The sequence below is a fragment of the Habropoda laboriosa genome, unplaced genomic scaffold (assembly GCF_001263275.1).
Source record: "Habropoda laboriosa isolate 0110345459 unplaced genomic scaffold, ASM126327v1 scaffold153, whole genome shotgun sequence".
NCBI classification, from domain to species: Eukaryota; Metazoa; Arthropoda; class Insecta; order Hymenoptera; family Apidae; genus Habropoda; species Habropoda laboriosa.
The window spans coordinates 313,962-335,209 of NW_017100272.1; the positions used below are offsets into that span (position 1 = coordinate 313,962).

The 21,248-nt window shown below is 40.0% G+C and overlaps 1 protein-coding gene across 1 annotated transcript in view; it reads left to right on the forward strand.

Moving 5' to 3' along the window:
- Positions 1–21,248, forward strand: part of LOC108573532 (TSC22 domain family protein 1) — a 101,659-nt gene that overhangs the window by 72,997 nt on the left and 7,414 nt on the right. The window contains exons 3-4 of the mRNA XM_017935993.1: positions 16,187–16,289; positions 18,501–18,523. Coding sequence (XP_017791482.1) covers positions 16,187–16,289; positions 18,501–18,523 — 126 coding nt within the window. The remainder of the gene's footprint in view (positions 1–16,186; positions 16,290–18,500; positions 18,524–21,248) is intronic.

Here is a 21,248-nt window from a genome sequence, read left to right on the forward strand (position 1 = left end):
GATCGAAACGCCTCGATGAAGGAGTATAAACGTTCTCGTTAAACGAAAGGAAGAGAATCAGCCTCGAACCATTTCTTCCTGATTCTTCTTCTTCTTCGCGAACCTCGAGGAATGAACGTTATTATACAATTTATTCCGAGAATTTCGTCCAGTAATTACTATGATACGGGAAACGTCTAACCGATTGTTACAGTCAGGGCAAAGACGATCTATCGAAGTTTCTGATGAAGCTGTTAAATTGAATCACTCTGATCACTATTATTACACACGGTGTATTTTCTTGGGGAAAAAAAATTATTCAAAATTGCAGACGAAAAATGTCTAAATGGCACGAATCGCGATTCGTAAGCAAGCTTTAAGCAGAGAAATTCCGAAGATTTTCGGCGAAGTAAAAAAAATGGCGCGTATTTTCTGCGGAAGAAAAATTACCCAAAAAAACGGATAAAAGATTTCCGAGTGGTGCGAATCGCGTTTCGCAAGTAAGCTTTAAGCAGAATCGTTCGAGGAAGATCCACACTCTAAGTAATTAGTCAATCTCTAATTATCAGGCTCGGAGGGCGTTCGTTTTTTCCCGCGAAACGTGTCCGTGACGCGAGGCATGTTCTCGCCGTCTCTCCGAAAAGAGAGAAAGATAATGACAAGTCGGTGTAATTACGCATATTGGACCTGCGAGTAATTTTACAACAAAGAGGTCGGAGAAACTTTCTGTCCGTATTTAAATCGCATCGTGGCAGCTGTCTTCGGTTCGCATTTTTTCCTTCCTTTTCTTTCGCAAAGAAGAATGTGAAAATAATGCAGACGGCTAAACGGCAAAACACAGTCAGTGGGTCGTTTATTCGTAACAAACGTTGTAAACGTCGATGAACGACTTCGTAATACACCGGTGTGACGTGAAAAAAAAAAGAGGAGAGAGAACCAGCCTTGGAAGCGTATATTGAATAATCCATAAAAAAGCACTTTGATACAAGCTGTCAAAAGAGTCGATTCGTATCGACGCGACACCGGTGATTAATGTTTCAACGATACTCGGCTAAAGTTCGAACCGAGCTGTTGCACGTTTAACGAATCTCTCGGGCTAAGCGCGATTTGACTCGGAAATTAATAGGTTTGCGTAATAGATTTCGAAAGATCTTTCGCCAAGTCGCGTCTATTTAACACTCTCGCTGGACGATGACGAGTTAGAAGAAACTTGAACAGAGACTGCAGTATGTAAAGTTACAGTACTCGCTATCGAACACATCTTCTACAGTTTACTATCGAGTAGTCTTCACAGGCAACACCATAATTACTGATTTACATAATGACTGTACAAACTGCGGCGCGCTCGTAAGGGACGTTCGTTAATCAGTGGCGATGAAACGGTGGATAATGGAATTTTTTTTCGCCGTGCATAAAAATCTTTAATTGAAATTTCATGGCGGATAAATTGTGAAATGACACATCTCTGAAACGAACCGTGGCAGAAGAAATCAGACAGAGGTGGCTATTTTTCTCGATAACGTCTTCACTGATCTTCGCGAGGATGTTTCCATTCGATGCAGAGAAACCTTGACGAATTTTTACCGATAAATTAAGCTTCTAGAAATAAATTTTGCTTGAAATATACACTGTTCGAATAATGCTATTGTTATAGCCATTCAACGGTTCGAACAGTCTGGTTTCGCGACGGTGGTCGTGCATCACGAAGTCTTTCCTCCAGCTTCTTCACACCTGTTCACAATGTTGTCCAGCGACACGGCCGATATTCGCATAAATCGCGGCGGGGCCATAAGCGCGAGGCGTTCGTTGCGTGTCGGAGTCGGCGCGAGTGTCGCCAGTGGCAGGGAACACGTGTAAAATCGAGGTGGAGAATGCGTGTACCGGCGGCGTTCACATCGTCCTGCACGTCGACCCCCCATGGACGCTTACAAATCAAAAATTAGATTCTGCCCGGCCACGAATACCGACTGGGGGCGACGAAGAACGGGGACGATGGAACGAGAAAAAACTCATTTATACGCGGGCCCTCGATAAATGGTCGGGACGAAACCCGACTACCTGTCGAACCTCGTAATTCGACCTCGAAACGAGACCGAGCTACCTCGAGAAAAATGTCGTCCGACTTGGCAATTTTTCAGGTGTGTGTGTATAGTCGATGGAAGAAATGTAGCGAGGTTGCAGGTTTACTTGTACATCGACAGGAGAAGCGATAAATGCCTGAGTAGATTAGGGCTGGAAGTTTCAGTTAGGGTTGTGCGAAGTGTGTTTTAGCTTTGATTCAATTCCAATCGAAAAAATTCCACTGAGTGTTGGTGCGTTAATCTGTGTTGCTACTTAATACTTTAATTTACAACCTCGCTGTATCGCTTCCATTAAGTATGCAAGACTAAAGAACTCTCGTTCGATACGCAATGGTGGCTCTATGCAGTGTAGAGATTCAGTCTTAGTCCGAGTCTTGCAAGGAGGATTCCTTTCTCTTAGAGCGCCGGACCATGACACTGAAGATACCTTCTTAGCACCAATTGCCACAGAGCAGACTTTACGCTCTTTATCACGGTGCATTTGAAAGGTAGAACTGCCAATATCTAGCGATCCTGACAGAGACGTCGTGTCAAAATTTAGCTTCCTCAGGAGTACTGAACCTTGTCGCCATTATCAAGCGAATGGCCACGAGTTGAGAATAACTTGGAGAATCTAGAAAAATAATTAGCCTCTCCCTTGAGAAGAATCCAGAAGAATAATTAACCTCTCCCTTAAGCAATTTAGGTCTTGAATCGTATCACCTACAGATACGGAGATCCTAATACAATGTCAGCGTGCCCCAAAAAACCGGAATGTGGAGATTTCGGAAGGGTCACAGGCTGAGTAAGTGGAGTACATACTCCTGCGATCTTCTCATCTCCACCCAGCATAATAAGCGTAAATTGTAACAGTTGGCTGTGTGTAATGCATTCCTGAGACCCTTCACACGTGTCCAGCCGTATCTGCCCTGTCCGAAAAGTCTTCGTGCAACTTGTACGCGCACATTTTTCAAATTACTCCCAATAAGCGTGGGCGTAAGGGAAAAAATGGTACCCAAAGGTGGTATTAAGCTGAGAATTGACCATCGATGGAAATTTCACAATGTGAGAAAGATTGGTGAAGTTTCTACCTGAAACTTGCGAGATGGTAAAGTAGAGCCGTAAGAGCGGAGAAATATGGAATTTATTAAACGAAGAAACTCGTCGAGTCTACTCTCCCAGTCGTTCCGGTACTTTATCGTGGAAGTATAGCGAGTGTGGAACGAGTCCATCTGGTAGTTTTGTTATCGACTCGTTTGAATAAATACGATCCTCTTGCGCGTGGCGCGGCCAACGTTCCGCGCCGGAAGAAATGGCGCATTGTTGCGAATATAGTGGCATTTTTACGATTCCCAGAAATTCTTACGCCTCGCGAGACACTCTTTTTTCGCCCTCTGTATACGTTGCAACGAATGTAAATTGCAACTTGGTTGAAATTAATGCCGCAATACACGGCGAACAGAGTCGCTTAGCTGCAGTGTATACGGTGTGTCTTTTATGCGGATATATTCCGGAAACTTTTCAATTTTACAGAACAGCGTAACGAAATTCTCGAAGTTGAAAAGAAACGTTCCGTGGATAAAAGTGAGATGATATATATCGAATGAAATTTCAAGCAAAAGGATAGAATCTTAAGTGACATCGTTCCACGTTTAATCCGCCATTGGTACGATAAATGGTAACACATCTAACGAGATTAAACGATGCCGGAATATCGAGGCAGAGATACGGCGAGTCCGCTACGCTCTTTGCCATAGTTAATGGGCAATTGCCGGCGGAGCCAAAGATGGCAAAGCGATGAGACTTTATCGAGCTTTAACGCGCGATCGAACGATCCAGCTCCGGGACAAACACATCCAGGCAAACCTTAAGGTTTATTGCTAGCCGCCGTGTGCTCGTTTTTACGGCCGAAGAAATGAGTCGGTGCTTGGGTTCGTTATAGATCGTTGAGGGAACGCGGGCAGAATTCACTTTGTAAGGGAGGAAGAAGCTCGATCGTTAAATTCGAGTATCAATTCGAACAGAAATTAATATATCGATAATAGATCCATCCAGGATAAAATAAGGTACAGCAGAAGCCAGTATGTAGCGATGATGTGAAATTGGTTAGTTAGCTATTGGATTTAGGCAACAAATTAAAAGGTGGTACTTATAATTGTAAAGTATTCTTTATTTTCATGCGCGAGGAAGGCATTTTTATGAGTCACTTCGCAATGATACGATCTTGACAAGACACGAAGGAAGAAGAACATCTGAACTACCGGCCAAATGTTTGGAATCACTGTGCATTGCAAGTTACACAAAAATTTCCAGAAAAAAGTAAGCAATTTTAAGAACTTTTTAACGAATTTTTTATAATTTATATTAATCGAAATGGGGTAAATTGCTATTGATCTCTACAATATCATTTCAAATCTATAAAAAATTAGCAACAGATTCAGTATTGGTGTAAATTGACAAGTGATTCCAAATTTTTGGCCGGTAGTGTATGTCATTCTTTTATTATATATAGGGGAGAGTCGGTGAATTGCGAACACCTAAGGAAAAAGTTGAATAAAACAAAATATTGCAAAGGTAATAACTTTCTTATTGTTTATATACAAAGGTATATTATCTGTTTATATAGTTTTATAATCAAGATTAAAAAAATTTGAGAATAAAACCAATTTCTAATAGAAAAACCGAACCGTTGCTGTTTGTGGCATCGTAAATGTCGTGGGGTAATCACGAACACTACTTACGGTAAATTCTATACAAGAGTCAGTAAATTTGGATTCTACAAGTGACAGTATAGATGGTCCTACACCTAGGTCTGCGTCATTGCTGCGCCCATGTTATCTCCTTTAGCTACACCAGTCGGTTTCCTTTACGAGATTACACGGCTCGACAAATCATAATAGAAAATTATAATTTCTTTAATTTTACTTTTTTTCATCTGGAATTTTTTTTAACATGTTGGTGAGATTTTTCTGATGAAAATGATATCAAACACGATATAATTTGAACAACATTTACTTATTAACACGTTCACTGTCACGCCAGATATACAGGTTGCTGTCAGGCGGCCACAAGAAAATACATTCTAAGCATAGGATTATAGTATTATGCTTTATAATTTTCTTTTTCAATTGAAAATTTGTGTTTCGTAGGCAATTGATTGCTAATTTGCTATTGACATATCGATGTTAAAATTTGATGTTAAATGGGACTTTCATATCTACCATAGAATCTGAATAATTTTTCAAGGTATTTTATTAAGAAACGCGCACATAGTGTTCAATTTTCTATCTTAGAATTAACTTACTTTATCTTACGAACTACTTAAAGTTCAAACTTTCAACTGTGTGTGAGAATCAGAGTGTCGACGGGTACGCGTAGTTCTTAGCTTGGTATCCTTTTGCAAAAGTGAGAATTTTCTTTGGAAAAGGATACCAATTACCAGGTCCCACCACGAGGAGGTGACTACGCAAGGGACCCGACAAAAACACATGCCCTACTGGCAGCTCTCTATCTTCAGAGACACGCGTTTCTCATTTGTAGCAAAAGGAATTTTATCGAAAATTCTTAATGGGACAAATTCGCGAAAGAACCAACGAGCGTACACGACGTAATTATTCTAAGAATATCGCGCGCTATTCGTAGACAATTACGTCGTGAAAAAGCTCGAAGGATCTGAGTGATCGAGAATTGATATTCGCGAGAAGATTATTATTCTGTGTTTAGTATAGACGATAGTAAAAATGCAGAAGGTAGTTTTGTTAATTATGCTAGAAATGAGTCGCGTGTCTCTGTAAGAAAGCGCTCACATGGTATTCGGTACAATTTTCTATCTTAGAATTACTTATTTTATTTTACGAACTAGTTAAAATTAAAACGCACGCATCCCACGACGTGTAAAATATCTTCCAACTTATTTTATCTTATGAATTACTTAAAGTTAAGATTCGCTTGGTTCACATTCTCATACTTTACAGTGGCTTATTTTATAATACACGCGTATGGCACTCTGTACAATTTTCTATACATTCTTCATACAGAAATTTAGATTAAAATTAGTAGGGAAGGGAAATATCTGAAAAGAATAATTTTTAATATATTAATTAAATAGAAGGAATTTATTTGCGAGTCAAATTTACAGTTCTAAACTGCAGAATTCGTCAAAGTATATAATTTCTCGATTTCTAATGATTTTTGGGGTATTAAAGCAAGTATGTTTATTACTTCGAACTTCGAGAGACATTTTCAACCGTTCGTTGTGAACGATTGTCAATATTATGAAATACCTAAATTTTTTTGAAATATACCTATCAAACTTTCATCAAAATCTGATTCTGATGTTCAATGTGTTAGTGAATAATTGAAGAAAATGAATATTCCAACTAAAGTACATAATATGAAATTCTGAAATTACTGAAAATGAATAAATTTGATTATTTCTAACGAATAAATAGTGTATACCTGAAATATTTCTCTACAAATATTTAATTAATAAAGAAAAAGATGCGACTCACCACTTACCACACAGCTGGACATTGTAACATAGATTTCGTTGCATCTGTTCATCCTCTCAGATCCATCGAACTTTTGAAATTCCCTCAGTGAAGCATTTGCATCCTCCAAGCATCGAATTTTGGTTCCACCACACAGTTTTGAGTCCTCCAAGCCTTGAATTTGGTTCCACCAGTGGTCCAATGTCAGTTTGAATGACCCAATGTCAGTTTGAATGACCCAATGCCAGTTTGAATGATCCAATGCCAGTTTGAATGACCCAATGCCAGATTTGAATGATCCAAAGCCAAACTGAAAGACCCAAAGCCAGTTCGAATGACCCAATGTCAGATTGAATGACCCAAAGCCAGATTTGAATGACCCAAAGCCAGAGTTGAATGACCCAAAGCCAGAGTTGAATGACCCAAAGCCAGAGTTGAATGACCCAAAGCCAGTTTGAATGACCCAATGCCAGTTTGAATAACCCAATGCCAGATTGGAAGACCCAATGCCAGATTGAGAGACCCAAAGCCAGACTGAAGGACCCACCAGACTTAGGAAGCTGTGGAAGTGTCGCGCGAAATTGTGTACGGATCGCGATTTCTTTTAAGTGTAGTTTAATTCGTTGAATTTTATTTAGTACCCGAAATCGCGAATTTTTACCATCCTCCATTTTCTCATGTAGTCCATTTTAGATGGGGTATTTAGCAAAGGTTTAAGGGAGGTATCAACTGAACGCTCTGAAAAAAAGAAAAGCAAAGAAAGAAAAAGGGATGAAGCTATTATGAAACGCGGCGCGACGTAATAAATTCTCGTATCGATCGAAAGTAATGGGCATTCGTAGTGAAAATTGACTCTATTAAGAATTAACGCGGTATACTATTGGGATACTCTAATAATGGGAGGGCGTTTGCACCTTTAGTGCAGTAGAGTTCGGATGTGAACTCACATCCTTTGATTTCTTCTTCCAAGTTTTGGTAGTTCAGCTTCAAACATGCACATGCACACACATATATAACCAATCACCAAACCCTCAAAAAATTCACTCACAGTTCGCAGACAGGCAGCTGGGCTCTGCAATGTCGATTTCGTTGCATCCTTCCTTCCTTCCTTCCTTCCTCTCAGATGGTCATCCTTCCTCCAAGCGTTGATTTTCCAAGACTCACAAACTCACGAATTGTGAGTCACTGTGGAATGGGCGACGCGAAAAGTGCTTCGAAACGCGATTTATTTAGAGAGGGAGAAACCGCGAATTTATATTACTTTAGACTCTACTATCGAACAAAACTTTGATAGAACGCGAGTGAAGAAGTATGAAATAAACGCGAGTAAATTGAATAAAAAGCAAAAACGCGAATTGGGAGGAAATATCAGATAAACGCGGAAAAATATGCAATAATAAGTCGAACTAGGGATGAAGCTATTATTTCAATACGCGATTCACTGACTCTAATATTTTGAAAAATTGAAAACTTCTCGTAAAAATCGATTATTAATTGCGAAACACTAGTGAGACGGTTTAATTAGGGGCAGCACAATATATAACACAACTAACTACCCATATCACCAGAAAAAAAACCCATTTTTGTCACTCACAATTCGAAGATTAGGCAGCTGGGCTCTGCAATGTCGATTTCGTTGCATCCTTCCTTCCTTCCTTCCTCTCAGATGGTCATCCTTCCTCCAAGCGTTGATTTCCCAAGACTCACAGACTCACACTTTGTGAGTCACTGTGGAATGGGCGACGCGAAAAGTGCTTCGAAACGCGATTCATTTAGAGGGGGAGAAATCGCGAATTTATATTACTTTAGACTCTACTATCGAACAAAACTTTCATAGAACGCGAGTGAAAAATTGAAAGAAAGTATCAAATAAACGCGAGTAAATTGAAAGAAAAGCAAAAACGCGAATTGGGAGGAAATAGTTAAACGCGGAAAAATATTCAATAATAAGCGAACTAAGGATGAAGCTATTATTTCAATACGCGTTGCACTGACTCTAATATTTATCAAAATTGAAAATTGATTTATCACGGTAAACTACTTGGACGGTTTAATTAGGGGCATAGTGCAACGAGTACAGTGCACTCGTTGCAAATCAGCTCACAATATACAATTCAATAATGTAACTAACTACTTAACATGCAAAATTCATGCAACTCCTGCGAAGAATTAGATTAGTAAATCACAATTCATGAAACAAATTCAAAATTCATTTTTCAATAGCATAGAAAATATCATAAATACTGAAAGAAAATTAAATTATAGATTGCTGGAAGAAAAGTACATATTAAATTTAGAAATAACCTGTAACGAAAATTTATTTCATTAATGGACAGCTGAAACGCCGAAATATTTTCATTAGGCAACCTCTCAAATTCATTTCGATATCCTATTCGACAAGTACGAAGAACAACAATAACAAACTGAAATCTCGATTTCCCTAAACCCTCAAAACAATCTCGAAATACGTTCGATAATAATTTTCTCGCGTGTATTAACGACCCGAAGGATTATTTAAATTTATTTCAAGCAAAAAGTAGCAGTAGTTCAGTAGTAAATAGTGGACTATTAGACTTTGAATAGTCCAAGTTTAAGTTTTAATAATTAGAAAAATTAGAAAAATTCAAAGCAGAGTATTCAAAGTCTAATAGTAAGTTTGAGAAAGAAATTTTGAGAGAAGGTAGTTGAGTGTGTATAGGGTGGACATAGGCTGCTAGCCAGTAGCCCTCGACCACCCTACTCACCTCTCAGTACCCTCAGATCAAAATTACGCGAAGTGTCTAGGGCCCAGTATAAAGGGTAAATGATTTCGCGGGAGCTCGCGGGTCTATTTATACCTGTGGTACCCCTTCCCCAAAATCATTAGCAAAGTCGTTAATAATTCGGGCGGGAATCGACTATTTTTCGCGGGAATCGACTACTTTTCGCGGGAAACGGACTACTTTGCGCGGGAATCGACTACTTTTCGCGGGAGATCGACCATATTTCGCGGGAAACGGACTACTTTTCGCGGGAGATCGATCACTTTTCGCGGGAAATCGATAATTTCTCGCGGGAATCGGTCACTTTTCGCGGGAAATCGATAATTTCTCGCGGGAATCAATTATTTTTCGCAGAAAATCGCCGATTCTTTCGTAATTCTATTTTGCATTCTATTGTAATGTTATAATAACGTATAATTTATTAATTCTCACAATTTTTTGGTATAAATTTATACTTGCAACAATTTGTTACAACATTACATATAACAATTTATACGTTTTTACAATATTCTTCAATGGAAACATAGGTTTCAGCGTTCTCGTTACTTACTCGTGGTTAAATTAATTTCGTAGGGATTAAAAATCAGGTTGACCTGTGGTCGTAGATTAAAAATAACCATAGTACAGCTAAATTTATCGTGTTTAATAATTCTTTTTACACTAATGAAAAATATATTCAACGTTTGTTTGTTATAATATCGTGAATTGAATTATTTGTGCAGTTCTGTGCATTTTCCGTGCAGTTCAACCTAATTTACTTAAATTTACGTTGTGAGACAGTAAACTTACTGACTCTTGTAGAGAATTTACTGTACTTTGTCCAGTTTGGTGGAGAATATCGTTTAAATGCAATGGAAGTTTACCTGTGTTTTTCTGAATTTCAAAAATTCAGGCAGAATTGTAATTTATCAATTTTCACAATTTTGTTATAAATTTATACTTCCGACAATTTGTTATAACATTGCATATAACAATTTATACGTTCTCACTATACAAACTCGATTCTCACTACACAAACTCTATTTCTTCGAGAGAGACAAATCATTTTGATAAGTACTAGTTGTACTTTGTCCAGTTTGGTGGAGAAAACGTATAATATAATTTATTTCACGATATTATAACAAACAAACGTTGAATACATTTTTCATTCGTGTAAGAAGAATTATTTAACACGATAAATTTAGCTGTACTATGGTTATTTTTAATCTACAACCACAGGACAACCTGATTTTTAGTCCCTACGAAATTAATTTAACCACGAGTAAGTAATGAGAACGCTAAAACCTATGTTTCCATTGAAGAATATTGTAAAAACGTATAAATTGTTATATGCAATGTTATAACAAATTGTCGGAAGTATAAATTTATAACAAAATTGTAAAAATTGATAAATTATACCGTGTTACGATATCGGAAATCTCCCGCGAAAATCTCCCGCGAAAATTTCCCGCCTGACCTAACCGACGATTTTGCTAATGACTTTGGGGAGAGGGTACCGCAGGCATATAAGGACCCCCCGATGTCCCGCGAATTTATTCACCCTTTATACTGGGCCATAGACACTTCGCGGCGTATTTTGACCTGAAGGTTCTGAGATGTGAATAGAGTGGTCGGGGGCTACTAGCTAGCCTAGGTCCACCCTGTACACACTCAGCCTTCTTGTAACACTTGTATACATTAGAATCAATTAGAATTTCAATACAATAGACTGAATAACAATTCATTTTAACTAATACCTATTAGAAATTTTCCTTTTAAAACAAATATAAATCATTTTACCAATTACTGGTACTTGCTAGACATTTAATATCAGACTTTAAATATTCTCCTTTCGGTTCTTTTAAATACAATCAAATAATTTCTTCAATTATCGATACTGACTTGGAATACTCCGCTTCGAATAAAATATTTCGAAATTATGTTGAAGGTTTAGGGAAATAAACATTTGAATTTTAGTCATCCTTGTTCTTCAGACTTGTCGAATAGAATATTGAAGTGACTTTGAGAGGTTGCTTTTTCGTTACAGCATAACAATCAATAATTTGAAATTTTTCTTTCAGTATTTTTCATATATTTTCTCGGATATTGAATTTTGTTTACTAATAATTTACCATCCAAGGAATTTGCATGAATTGCATGTTAAGTAGTTAGTTGATTTATTATTGTATATCGTGTGCTGATTTGGAACGAGTGCACTACACTCGTGCACTATGCCCACCCTAAATTAAACCGTCTCAGTAATTTACCGTAATTAATAATCTATTTTCGGAATTTATACGAGAATTTTTGAATTTTAGTAAATACTAGAGCCAGTGCATCGCGTATTGAAATAATAGCTTCATCCCTAGTGCGTTTATTATTGAATATTTTTACGCGTTTAACTTATGCTTCTCCCCAATTCTCGTCGCGTATTTTATTCAAATTTTCTTATATTCTAGAATCGAAAAAGATACGAATTCGCGTTTTTTCTTTTGATTCTTTCAATTTTTCAATTGCATTACGCATTATTGCAATAATTTCTATCGTTACATTTAATTGTAATTGTTTTTCAGCTTTTCTACTGCTATCGACCCTACATTTTTTTTTTTTTACATGGATGTAGGCCGACCCTACATTTTACTGACACTTGTCGAATCGACCCTACATTTTACTGACACTTGTCGAATCGACCCTACATTTTACTGACACTTGTGGAATCAACCCTACATTGTTTTTTTTTTTTACGTGGAGTTTACGTGGTTTTTGACGTTACGTGACGTGCACGTGGTAAACCAGAGAATGAACGCAGAAGTGGAGAAAATAGTGTATGAGTAATGGTGAAAGTGGATGACTCGTTGTAAATAGAGATAAAACTAAGGACTAAGAAGGAAAATATTTGAGGGTGTAACAATACTAACCCGTCTCAGTATTTTAATCATTTTTGCTGTTACCACACACACACACACACACACACACACTCATTTCTCGCAATAATCCAGCAAAACCAAAGGTTTCTTCCAACACAGTCGACCTAGTTTCAATCTTATGACAAAAACTGTGCATCTTACTTCAGTATACCTAACAGACAGAAATTGGTCTAAAAAGATATTTTGAAGAAAAACCCTAAAATTTTCAGGTTCACCCTTTGTTCTCCCCCAGAGAACACGCTCGCCCTAGATATTAACGTGTCAGATCGAGCTACTCTCCCTCCATTACGACGGCACAGCAGATTCACAGGTAACAATGTAGAAAATCGTGAAGTTCGATGGTCGAATGGATCGACACGAGATCGACAGGCGTACAAAAGGGGTCGAAAACACCGTAGAGAAAACGTGTCCCCTCTTTCTTCGTACGCTCGATTCGTTTCTGTCAGGGAATCCGAGATGAGGGACGTTCCCAAAAATCCCGACGATTTTTTCCTTCCCTTCTTTTCACCGTTTCGTCCTTCTCGTTCGTTTTGCCGAAAAACAACGTTGTAACCTGACGCATACAGCCGTGGTGGCTGTTCGCGCGCCACGAAGTTAACACGAATTATCCTAGGTGGCCGTGCTCCGCCCGGAGATGATTGATAACTCTGTTGTAAGGCGTTATCAGCCGTAACGTGCACGTTGTTATGTTCACGTCAAAAACGTGACACTGATAGACGGCCAGCTATCCTCTCCTCTTTGTCTTCCGTATCGAACGTTCGTTTCGTTTCCTCCTCTACCGACATGCTTTCACGCGACCTGTTAATTCGAGCTTACACGCTGGCGTGTTAACCTCCGATTAGTTTTTTTCTTCTTCTCCTCTCTTCCAATTCGACATTCCTTCTTTTTCCCCCTGTAGGCAGGTACCGTCGATCCGTTCGCTTTCACACTCTTATCGCGCCGGCAGATGAACGCTACGGTGTAAAATTGATCTGTGTTGAAAAAATATTTTATCTCCGAACGAAACGCTTCGAATTATTGTACAGGGTGTATCAAGCTTTCACTGACGTAGTATAGCGGAAATTATTCGGCCACGTTTAGTTCGATAAAAAAATATCGTGAAATATGATTTTTCTAATTCTTCGTGGGGCGAGTTAACGAATTCATGGGCAAATTCCAATCTAGACAGCGAAAAATAAATAAAGCTTCGAAGAACCTGTATTTGCGCAACATATTTTTCTGATCTGTACTCGGAACATAATACTCAAAAAAGAAAAGGAAAGAAAAATATACACTATACTGACTGAGTTTGACCGGAAAAACTGGAACACCCTGTATACACATTACAGTTAATCTCCTAGTTAATAGAATCCAAAAAATAAAGCTTCAAAGGACCTACGTTTATACAGCATATTTTTCATATTTATACTCATAGAATAGAATACTAAAAAAAAAAAAAGAAAAATATAGACTAAACTGACTGAGTTTGACCGGAAAAACTGGAACACCCTGTATACACATTACAGTTAATCTCGAAGTTAATAGAATCCAGCGTGCCGTATTTATATCTACGATTGATCACAATCAGAGTTCCTCTGTAATTCATCAAAATGGTTTCAAAGTGATCGTACGGTAGTAAGTCGAAGAGACGAAGGTTGAGACGTGAACAAAAGGCCAGGACTGTTAGCGAACAGTTCCCAAACAGCGACCTGAATGGAGCAGGACTGGTAACGTCGCTCGGTCAACTCGACAGTCACGAACCAGTGGATCTAGCGGTGATTTCTCAGGGTCGAGTACCAGCAACGGATTACAACAGCCCCTCTTTTCCTCTCGAACGAACCCTTTCGTGTTCCTTCTGTCGCGAACAATCGGAACATCGACCGGTTCAAACGCTTGTGCACTTCTGCACGACGCGCCAAATACAATGAACACCGTACAATAACACTTCTCGATCTCCTATCATCGACTACTTGTCTTTCAATGCTACAAGTACTTCTGTATTGCACTTCACATTTTTCTTTCTTTTCTATAAACTTATTAACTTCTGACGCTAGGGTCTCAACTTCCACGGAACTTCAATTCGCAAAAGTTCAGAGCTGAATGCTGCGGTGTTTAAAATTGGAGCGAAAATAAGAAATGTTTCTTTATAATAGCATTCTTGTAATCGCTTGTTTTTTAAAGTAGGAAAAGTTTTGGACGTCACAAAGTAAAATAGTTATCTATAAAAGGAGTCCGTGTCATAAAGTCAGAAACTTAGCACGCCCTCTTTCCCAAGGAAAAGAGTTTGTAACGAGATTACAAATGAACCTAAACAAAGTTTCAGCAATTACAAAACACACGTATCTTTCTGCAAATATAAAATGACGCAGAACCACGTTATCGTGTTAATAACACATTTAACTTCGCTAGAACAGCAATTCTAAAATAAGCCCACGCAAGGCTAACTAGTCACCATAATTCGCCTCGTGTACGCATAAGCGTCCAAAGATTAAACGAAACATTTACTTCTCTCCGCGAAACACGAGGCTTACTATCTCCAAAAAAAAAAAAAAAAAAAAAAAAAAGTACTCCACCACTCGGATCGTTTCGCCTTATTAATCGTGCGTCAGGGTCGTATCTAGAGTATAGGAGAGACATCCTAGCGTGCAAAATAACTAAAACAGCCACCGTGCTTAATAACCAGTCGCGGATAACATCGTCGATTACCGTATATGAGCATTCCCCTGGCCACGTAAAAGAACGCGATCCAAGAGAGGATCTCCCTTCCCCCAGCTCGTCCCTCATCTATCTCATGCGACTAAATTACATCTTTTCTCCTATTTACGAGCATCGCGGCAGTAAAGTTGACCGCGGGGCTCGTTCCGCGGAAAACGCACTCTCGCCGCGATTAAAATTCTAAATTAGGAATCAAGCAGAAACGTTTCATTAAAGGATTAAGATATCTCGGCGGAATCGGCAGAAGCTCGGCCGCTAATGAGGGCCGATTCGAACGGGAGTAATCGTCGCGGCGCTGGGCGAGACGACCGGTTGAAAGCGACGAGAAACCGACTCGGCGAACTGTGAGAATCGCCAGGACGAATGGTTTGAAAACTGGTTAAATGGCGAACGGTGCGCCTCCTTACCGGACAAAGTGGTTCGTGGAAAATCGTTGAATCGGATCGCGGGAAAGGGTGAACCTCGCTTCTCTTCACTCTCCGCTAACTTACATCCTCGTGACGTCCCCTCGTTGTACAACGAAGTGTTCGCTTTCAGTGTCTTCGAGGGTGTCTTAAACGTTGTCTCAAGTTCCTAGATTACGTCCACGCGAACGATAATTCGGTGTCTCGTTACCGGTGGACATCGTGAAACACGCGGTTGATCGCGGGGAGGGTGATACTTTCGGCGTGGGGTTGGCAAATAATAGGTAAGCTCGCGTAATAAAGCTGCGGACGTCCCGCTGAGCGGAAACCGGACGCGATCGCGGTCCAATTATGGAACCTCTCTCTTCCTCGCGAACGTAACACGCGAAGCCCCTGTGAGCTAATTTATTTGCAAGTGGGTCCACCACCGCCCAGGGGGGAGAATTCACCGCAGCGGCCGAGAGAGAGAGAGAGAGATATGAAAACGTTCGATGCTGCTGGTTGCTGGCTTTCTGATCGGGTTTGTCAGATACCACCGCGAGACCACGTGAAACTTCTCACATTGGTTGAATAGTAGAGCGTTCGTCGTGAGAGAAAAAGATCGCTGGGAATTTTTACGGGTTGTGATTTCGTGGATAAGAAAGGGAACGAGGGTTGAAGAAACGGCGAAGTGTATCGAGTGTTTAGAGCTTCTCTACTCTTGGAGGAAATAGTGTCGTTGATGAGAGACCGTCTATAGGTATCGGTGAAGATGCTGCTTTTTGCAGAAACGTTTATTTTCTGCGATCTCGAGGGGAAGAAGTGGTTGAGAATGGTCACGGATGAACGACGCGATAATAGCAGCGCCAGGTGTTTATTGCGGCTAATCGTTGCTTTTCCGTGTTTTTGCAGAAGCTCCTGGAGAACTTGGATGGGTGCTGACTCTAGTGATAGTGTCGTTAGTATCGGCTGGTATCGGCGCTGTGGTTATGGTGACGCTTCTTCACTGTCGAAGGTTTGTATGATACTCCGATATGTACACTCTCTTTCATAAGTACTAGAACACTTGTTAAATACAAACTATTTAAATCTGAACAGTCGCTAGAAAGTTCGAAAAAAAAAATTATACAGTTTGGAATCCCGTTAGCATAAGGAACGCATGTATTTTTCGTCGAAATGATACTATGCAGAGTGGACAAGTGAGAATTACCACCTTGAATATCTCCAGAGCCACGAGAATAAAAGAAAAACTTTTCCGATGAAAGTTGTTTGCCATAAGAGGGACTATCCCATGGTCACTACGATTCTTTTTTTTATTTGCTAATGACAGCTCTTAAGATGAACACAACGACTTGTAACACATCAGTCGATGTCATAGACCTCGATTAAATTGCTACTGCTGACTCAATTACTCTTTCATGACGTGAGAATTGATTGAAGCACACAGTGTTACAGATTCTCTAGATCTAAACAAATAAAAAACTGACATATTGTTAAAAAAACAATATAATTTTCGCTCTCACTTTCATCGCTTGCTATTCACGGTCCCGCAGATATTCAAGTCGATAATTCTCGCTAACCCGCGCCGTATAATTTTTCGCGAAAGGGAACGTCCGAATCGATGCAAAAGTTCCAGCTGCTCGATTCCGGCGGATTCAATCAACCCAAGGCGAAGTAGGGGAGAGAGGATTTATCGATGGTGGAATTCCCAATTGAAATATGAGAACGTAAACACCTGCGTTGGGTTCGGTTTCCGTGAGATTGCCTTCGAAATCCATACACAAAGAGGAAGAAGGTGTTCAACGATGCATCCCGATACGGATCGGCGATCAGGCAGATCCGCGAGAAACGATCGCGGTTTAGCCTCGCGCGTTCGCCAGTCCCACCGATCGATTCCCCCTTAAAATTACCACCTAACCCGCAATGTATCAAAATCGAGTAGAACCGGGGATGTAATAAGGAGGGGCCGAACCGGTTGCTAACTAGATCGGTCGATTTGAATCCGACCGAGAGGAAACAACGAGAAAAAGTCGAGAGCCGGAGAAAGACGGTGGTTTGTACGAAGGAGCCGAGGGACAGTCGTAACTGGAGGCTCTTTTCGTTCCAGCACCACGAGAAATCGAGAGATCTTTATTGCGATCCATTTCCTCCGACCGCCGGGACAAGGACTCTCGCGTTTTAACCGAGATTTTTCCTCCGAAGGTTTATCGCGTCGCGGGTTTAATTGCTCGCCGCTGGAAATGCGGTTTAACGACTGTTCTAGGTACTGTTATATACCATCGAAGATTCTTCGTTCTCGAAATCTGTACATGCTTCCTTTTTAGAATCTAGCGTTCCTAGCTTAACCCTTTGAACTTCGAATTTTCCTGTTTTCATTTTCCTTCCAATAATTCCGCATTATTTTAAGTGGTTTGTTTAAGCCTTTGCACTCGAAGGCGCTTTTTTCTATAAGGAAGTAGCAAAAATTAGTGTAATTTTTATTAGAAGTTGGTTCTTTCGAACTACTTCACTGCTGAGACCTCTAAACATGCAGTGAACAATTCACGGAGGTCCGTAGACCTGCTGTCTAATGCTGTAATGGTAAATATAATGCCGCTTCTTAGTCGCCTCTAGAGTGCAAAGGGTTGAAATGTACTTGAAAGGGCAATTAATTGATAGGAAGCAATGTAGACAATTGCTTCATCACATGTACCTGTATGACATTTTTCTGTAACAATTGCACTTTTTTTTTACAAAAAAGGGTCGTATACGTGCAACGTTGTTTATCTAAGTGTAAAAAGAATAACTTATATTTAAGCTTGCAATTTAAAAATAGACTCGACATAGGAGCGGGCAACTCTCTTTTCTTAGTAACAATTTACCCCACGACGGAGTTAGAAGTCACGCTTCGTCGAGTTGCAAACAAATGACACCCTGCGAAAGACTAATTGCAATATGTTAAATGTAAGCTCGGAATCTTAAAGTACGATAAATTTAACAGTAGATTAGTCAATAGTGAAAAGAATAACTACATTATTTCTCGGTCATTTTTCGTGTTCTCCCAAAATTGTAACTTTTGGCCCCAGTCTCCTCTAACAGTGAATAAAATTGACGTCGAGTCACACTCGTCAAAGGAGCGCAAAGGGTTAAACAGAAATCGAGAAAATAGCCAACGGTTGTGTATACACATAGTTAACAATCTCTGCTTGATTTTCTAATGGAATCTCTCCTTCTCTTTCTGTTGCAGACTGAAAAGCACCGGTGGAAGAGGTAAGAATAACGTCGTGGATCATTATAAAATTCGCGTTTTTACGACGGTCCTTCTGTAAGTTAGTTTGAGTTTCGTTTATTAATACAGCTAATAGGCTTAAGTGTAAGCTGCTTATCGAGCTTACGGTTAATGTATATGTATATACGTACACAGTTATTGCCGTGGCTATCTGTCAGTAGCTTTACGTCCTTTAATTTTTATAATATAATGAATTATTCGTGGCAGCGCAGGATTCGGAGGATGGAATTCGTTGTAAAATGAACGAAGCGAAATCACTGTCTTCGTATATTCAGCGAAAATTTAACACCGTGCCCCCTTTGTTAATAGGAGATTTTCAATTCTTCGATTCTAACACAGCTCTTACCCTAGATCAACGACAATGCGTCCCGATAATTACCATCTACTTATAGAATATTAGCACAATGGACACGTAGCGATCGTCATGCCCCTAATCATAGTTACCCAGCCTTGACAGACCGCTTTCAAAGCGATTCGCAATTATTCCAATCCCCGGGCAGGATATCAATTCAAACTTCCTAACCTATTCTCTGAATGCAATCCCTGTCGTTAAAATATGATATCCACCTCCTAATAATTCCTTCTTACGACCCCTTTGTGAACACTCGTTGAAACCTTATCTGCGTTGAAAAGAGCGCACGCCACGTGTGCGTCATAATCTATGAAAGAGCGCCGAATATCTCGGAGAAAAACAAACAGTACTGTACATATCCTGCCGAACATTATCGCGACGTTACTAATTCTACTGTATACAGGGTGGTGAGAGAGAAGGATTCGGGAGTTCAAAGGTTACTCGCGAAATGGAAGAGACAAGTCCTAATATTTGTAATTTTGTGGTAGATGGTAAAGGAGAAATTTTTCCTTCATTTAGGGAGTACTGTCTACCCTTAACCCTTTCGTTACGGCAGATTTGAATGTGTAACGCTGTAAATTCAATTGATTGGTGGTAAATTTTTATCCATGACTGCAAAATTACTTTTGTCGTATCGTCTCGAAAGTTACGTTTATTAAATTAAGGTGGAAGCGCGTAAATACGTTTATTGAATTAAACTGGAAGCGCGTGAATGCGTTTACTGAATTAGGGTGGAAGTGCGTATAGTGCGAGAAAATTTTCAAAACGCCTACCGGCGCCAATAGTAACGAAAGGGTTAAAGAAACTCCTGAATTCCTTTTCTCTCTGTTCCGCCTTTGAACTCTCGTTCGCTCCGACAAAACGAAACTTTTCGCCTATTACTTTTCTACGCTTTAATTTTAACGCGACGATTAGCGTTTCCACGAGACACGAAAGGGTGTGAAACAGAAACCTCCTATATCCTGCAACCGTAGAATCCTTCTTCCCTTGGACACACAGTATCACAACGACACACGAAGGAAGAATAGAAAAGGGAGCTCAATCTTAACACAGGAATCGATCTAATTCCCCTGGAAGAGCACAGAGGCGATCTCCGTAAAGTCGTATCTCCTGGATCTCCCCTCAGTTTCCTCGTTTCAAGGTCCACGGTGCATCCGGATGTCCTCGATCGACGAGTAGACGGCACAAGGGGCCTCACACGCGCGCGAGAAGACGTACGGCGTCGATTGGTGCAAACGAGAAGCATAGTAAAGCCGTGGCGTCGAGTGTCAGCGTCGATTGGAGTTTAATTAGTTCGCATAATGAAAGCCGCTCGCGGCGGTATATTCCAGGCTGTTGCTACCGTGGCTGCTCTTCCACTCCTCACGTGCACACCGGCGAAATGGTGGAGAGTTTTAGTGGTGTGGCGTATACAGGGACGGCGACGGACGGGCGACATAAAGGACAGTGAAACGCGTCTAATTAACTTTCTGATTTAAAATCACCCGCGGCCACGATACGATCAGCGAGAAACCGGCCACGAAGAAGCGAGGAAGGATGAACGGGGACGGGAACCGGGTCGAATAGAAGGAGAAAGGGCAGGTTACTACCGTGCCAGGTTATACAAGGGTCACCCGAATTAATTATCCAACACTCGTTTTACCGAACCACCGTCGAGCTCTTCTGTCGTCGTTCTTCACCGATCCACGATTTGCTTCTTAAGTGGCCTTCACACCGGCGCAGTCGTGATCACCCGGTATATATGTATTGCCCACCGGTGGCGCCAAAGGCGTCTACCCTGAAGAAATTGATTAAACCTGTGGGAGATAATGATTGGACGGTAGTGACGTTGAGATATCGGGTGCAACGTGAACGATTAATTCGATCAACGATTTTTTTTCGCGATTAATAGTAAACTGGGGAGGAGTCAATTTGTGGAAAAAAGAAGCTTTTCTTAGTGTTTGTCCTTTTTAGCCCTCGAGGAACGGACACTCGGATAGAAAGAATGTATATAGAGTGACCCAATTTTTTCCAGACGAACTTTGTCAGTATTTTCTACGGATATGAGTAAGAAAAGGAATTTTATACAAAACACAGGTCGTTTGAGGCTTCGTTGAAAAATTATAACAGGAACAATTTCTATCGTATTTCGTATTACTGTTGTAACTTTAATGGTAATTATCGTTACTTTCAAAAAGTAATTCTAATTACCGTAATAAACTTTATCACAAAGTTCATGAAACAGGAAACGCAATTATTGTTATTTGCAAAAAATAATTCTAATTACTGCAATAAACTTTATCGCAAAGTTCATAAAATGGGAAACGCAATCGTCATAAGCACTTAGTATGTTAGCATCGTGTCCACATCGAGCA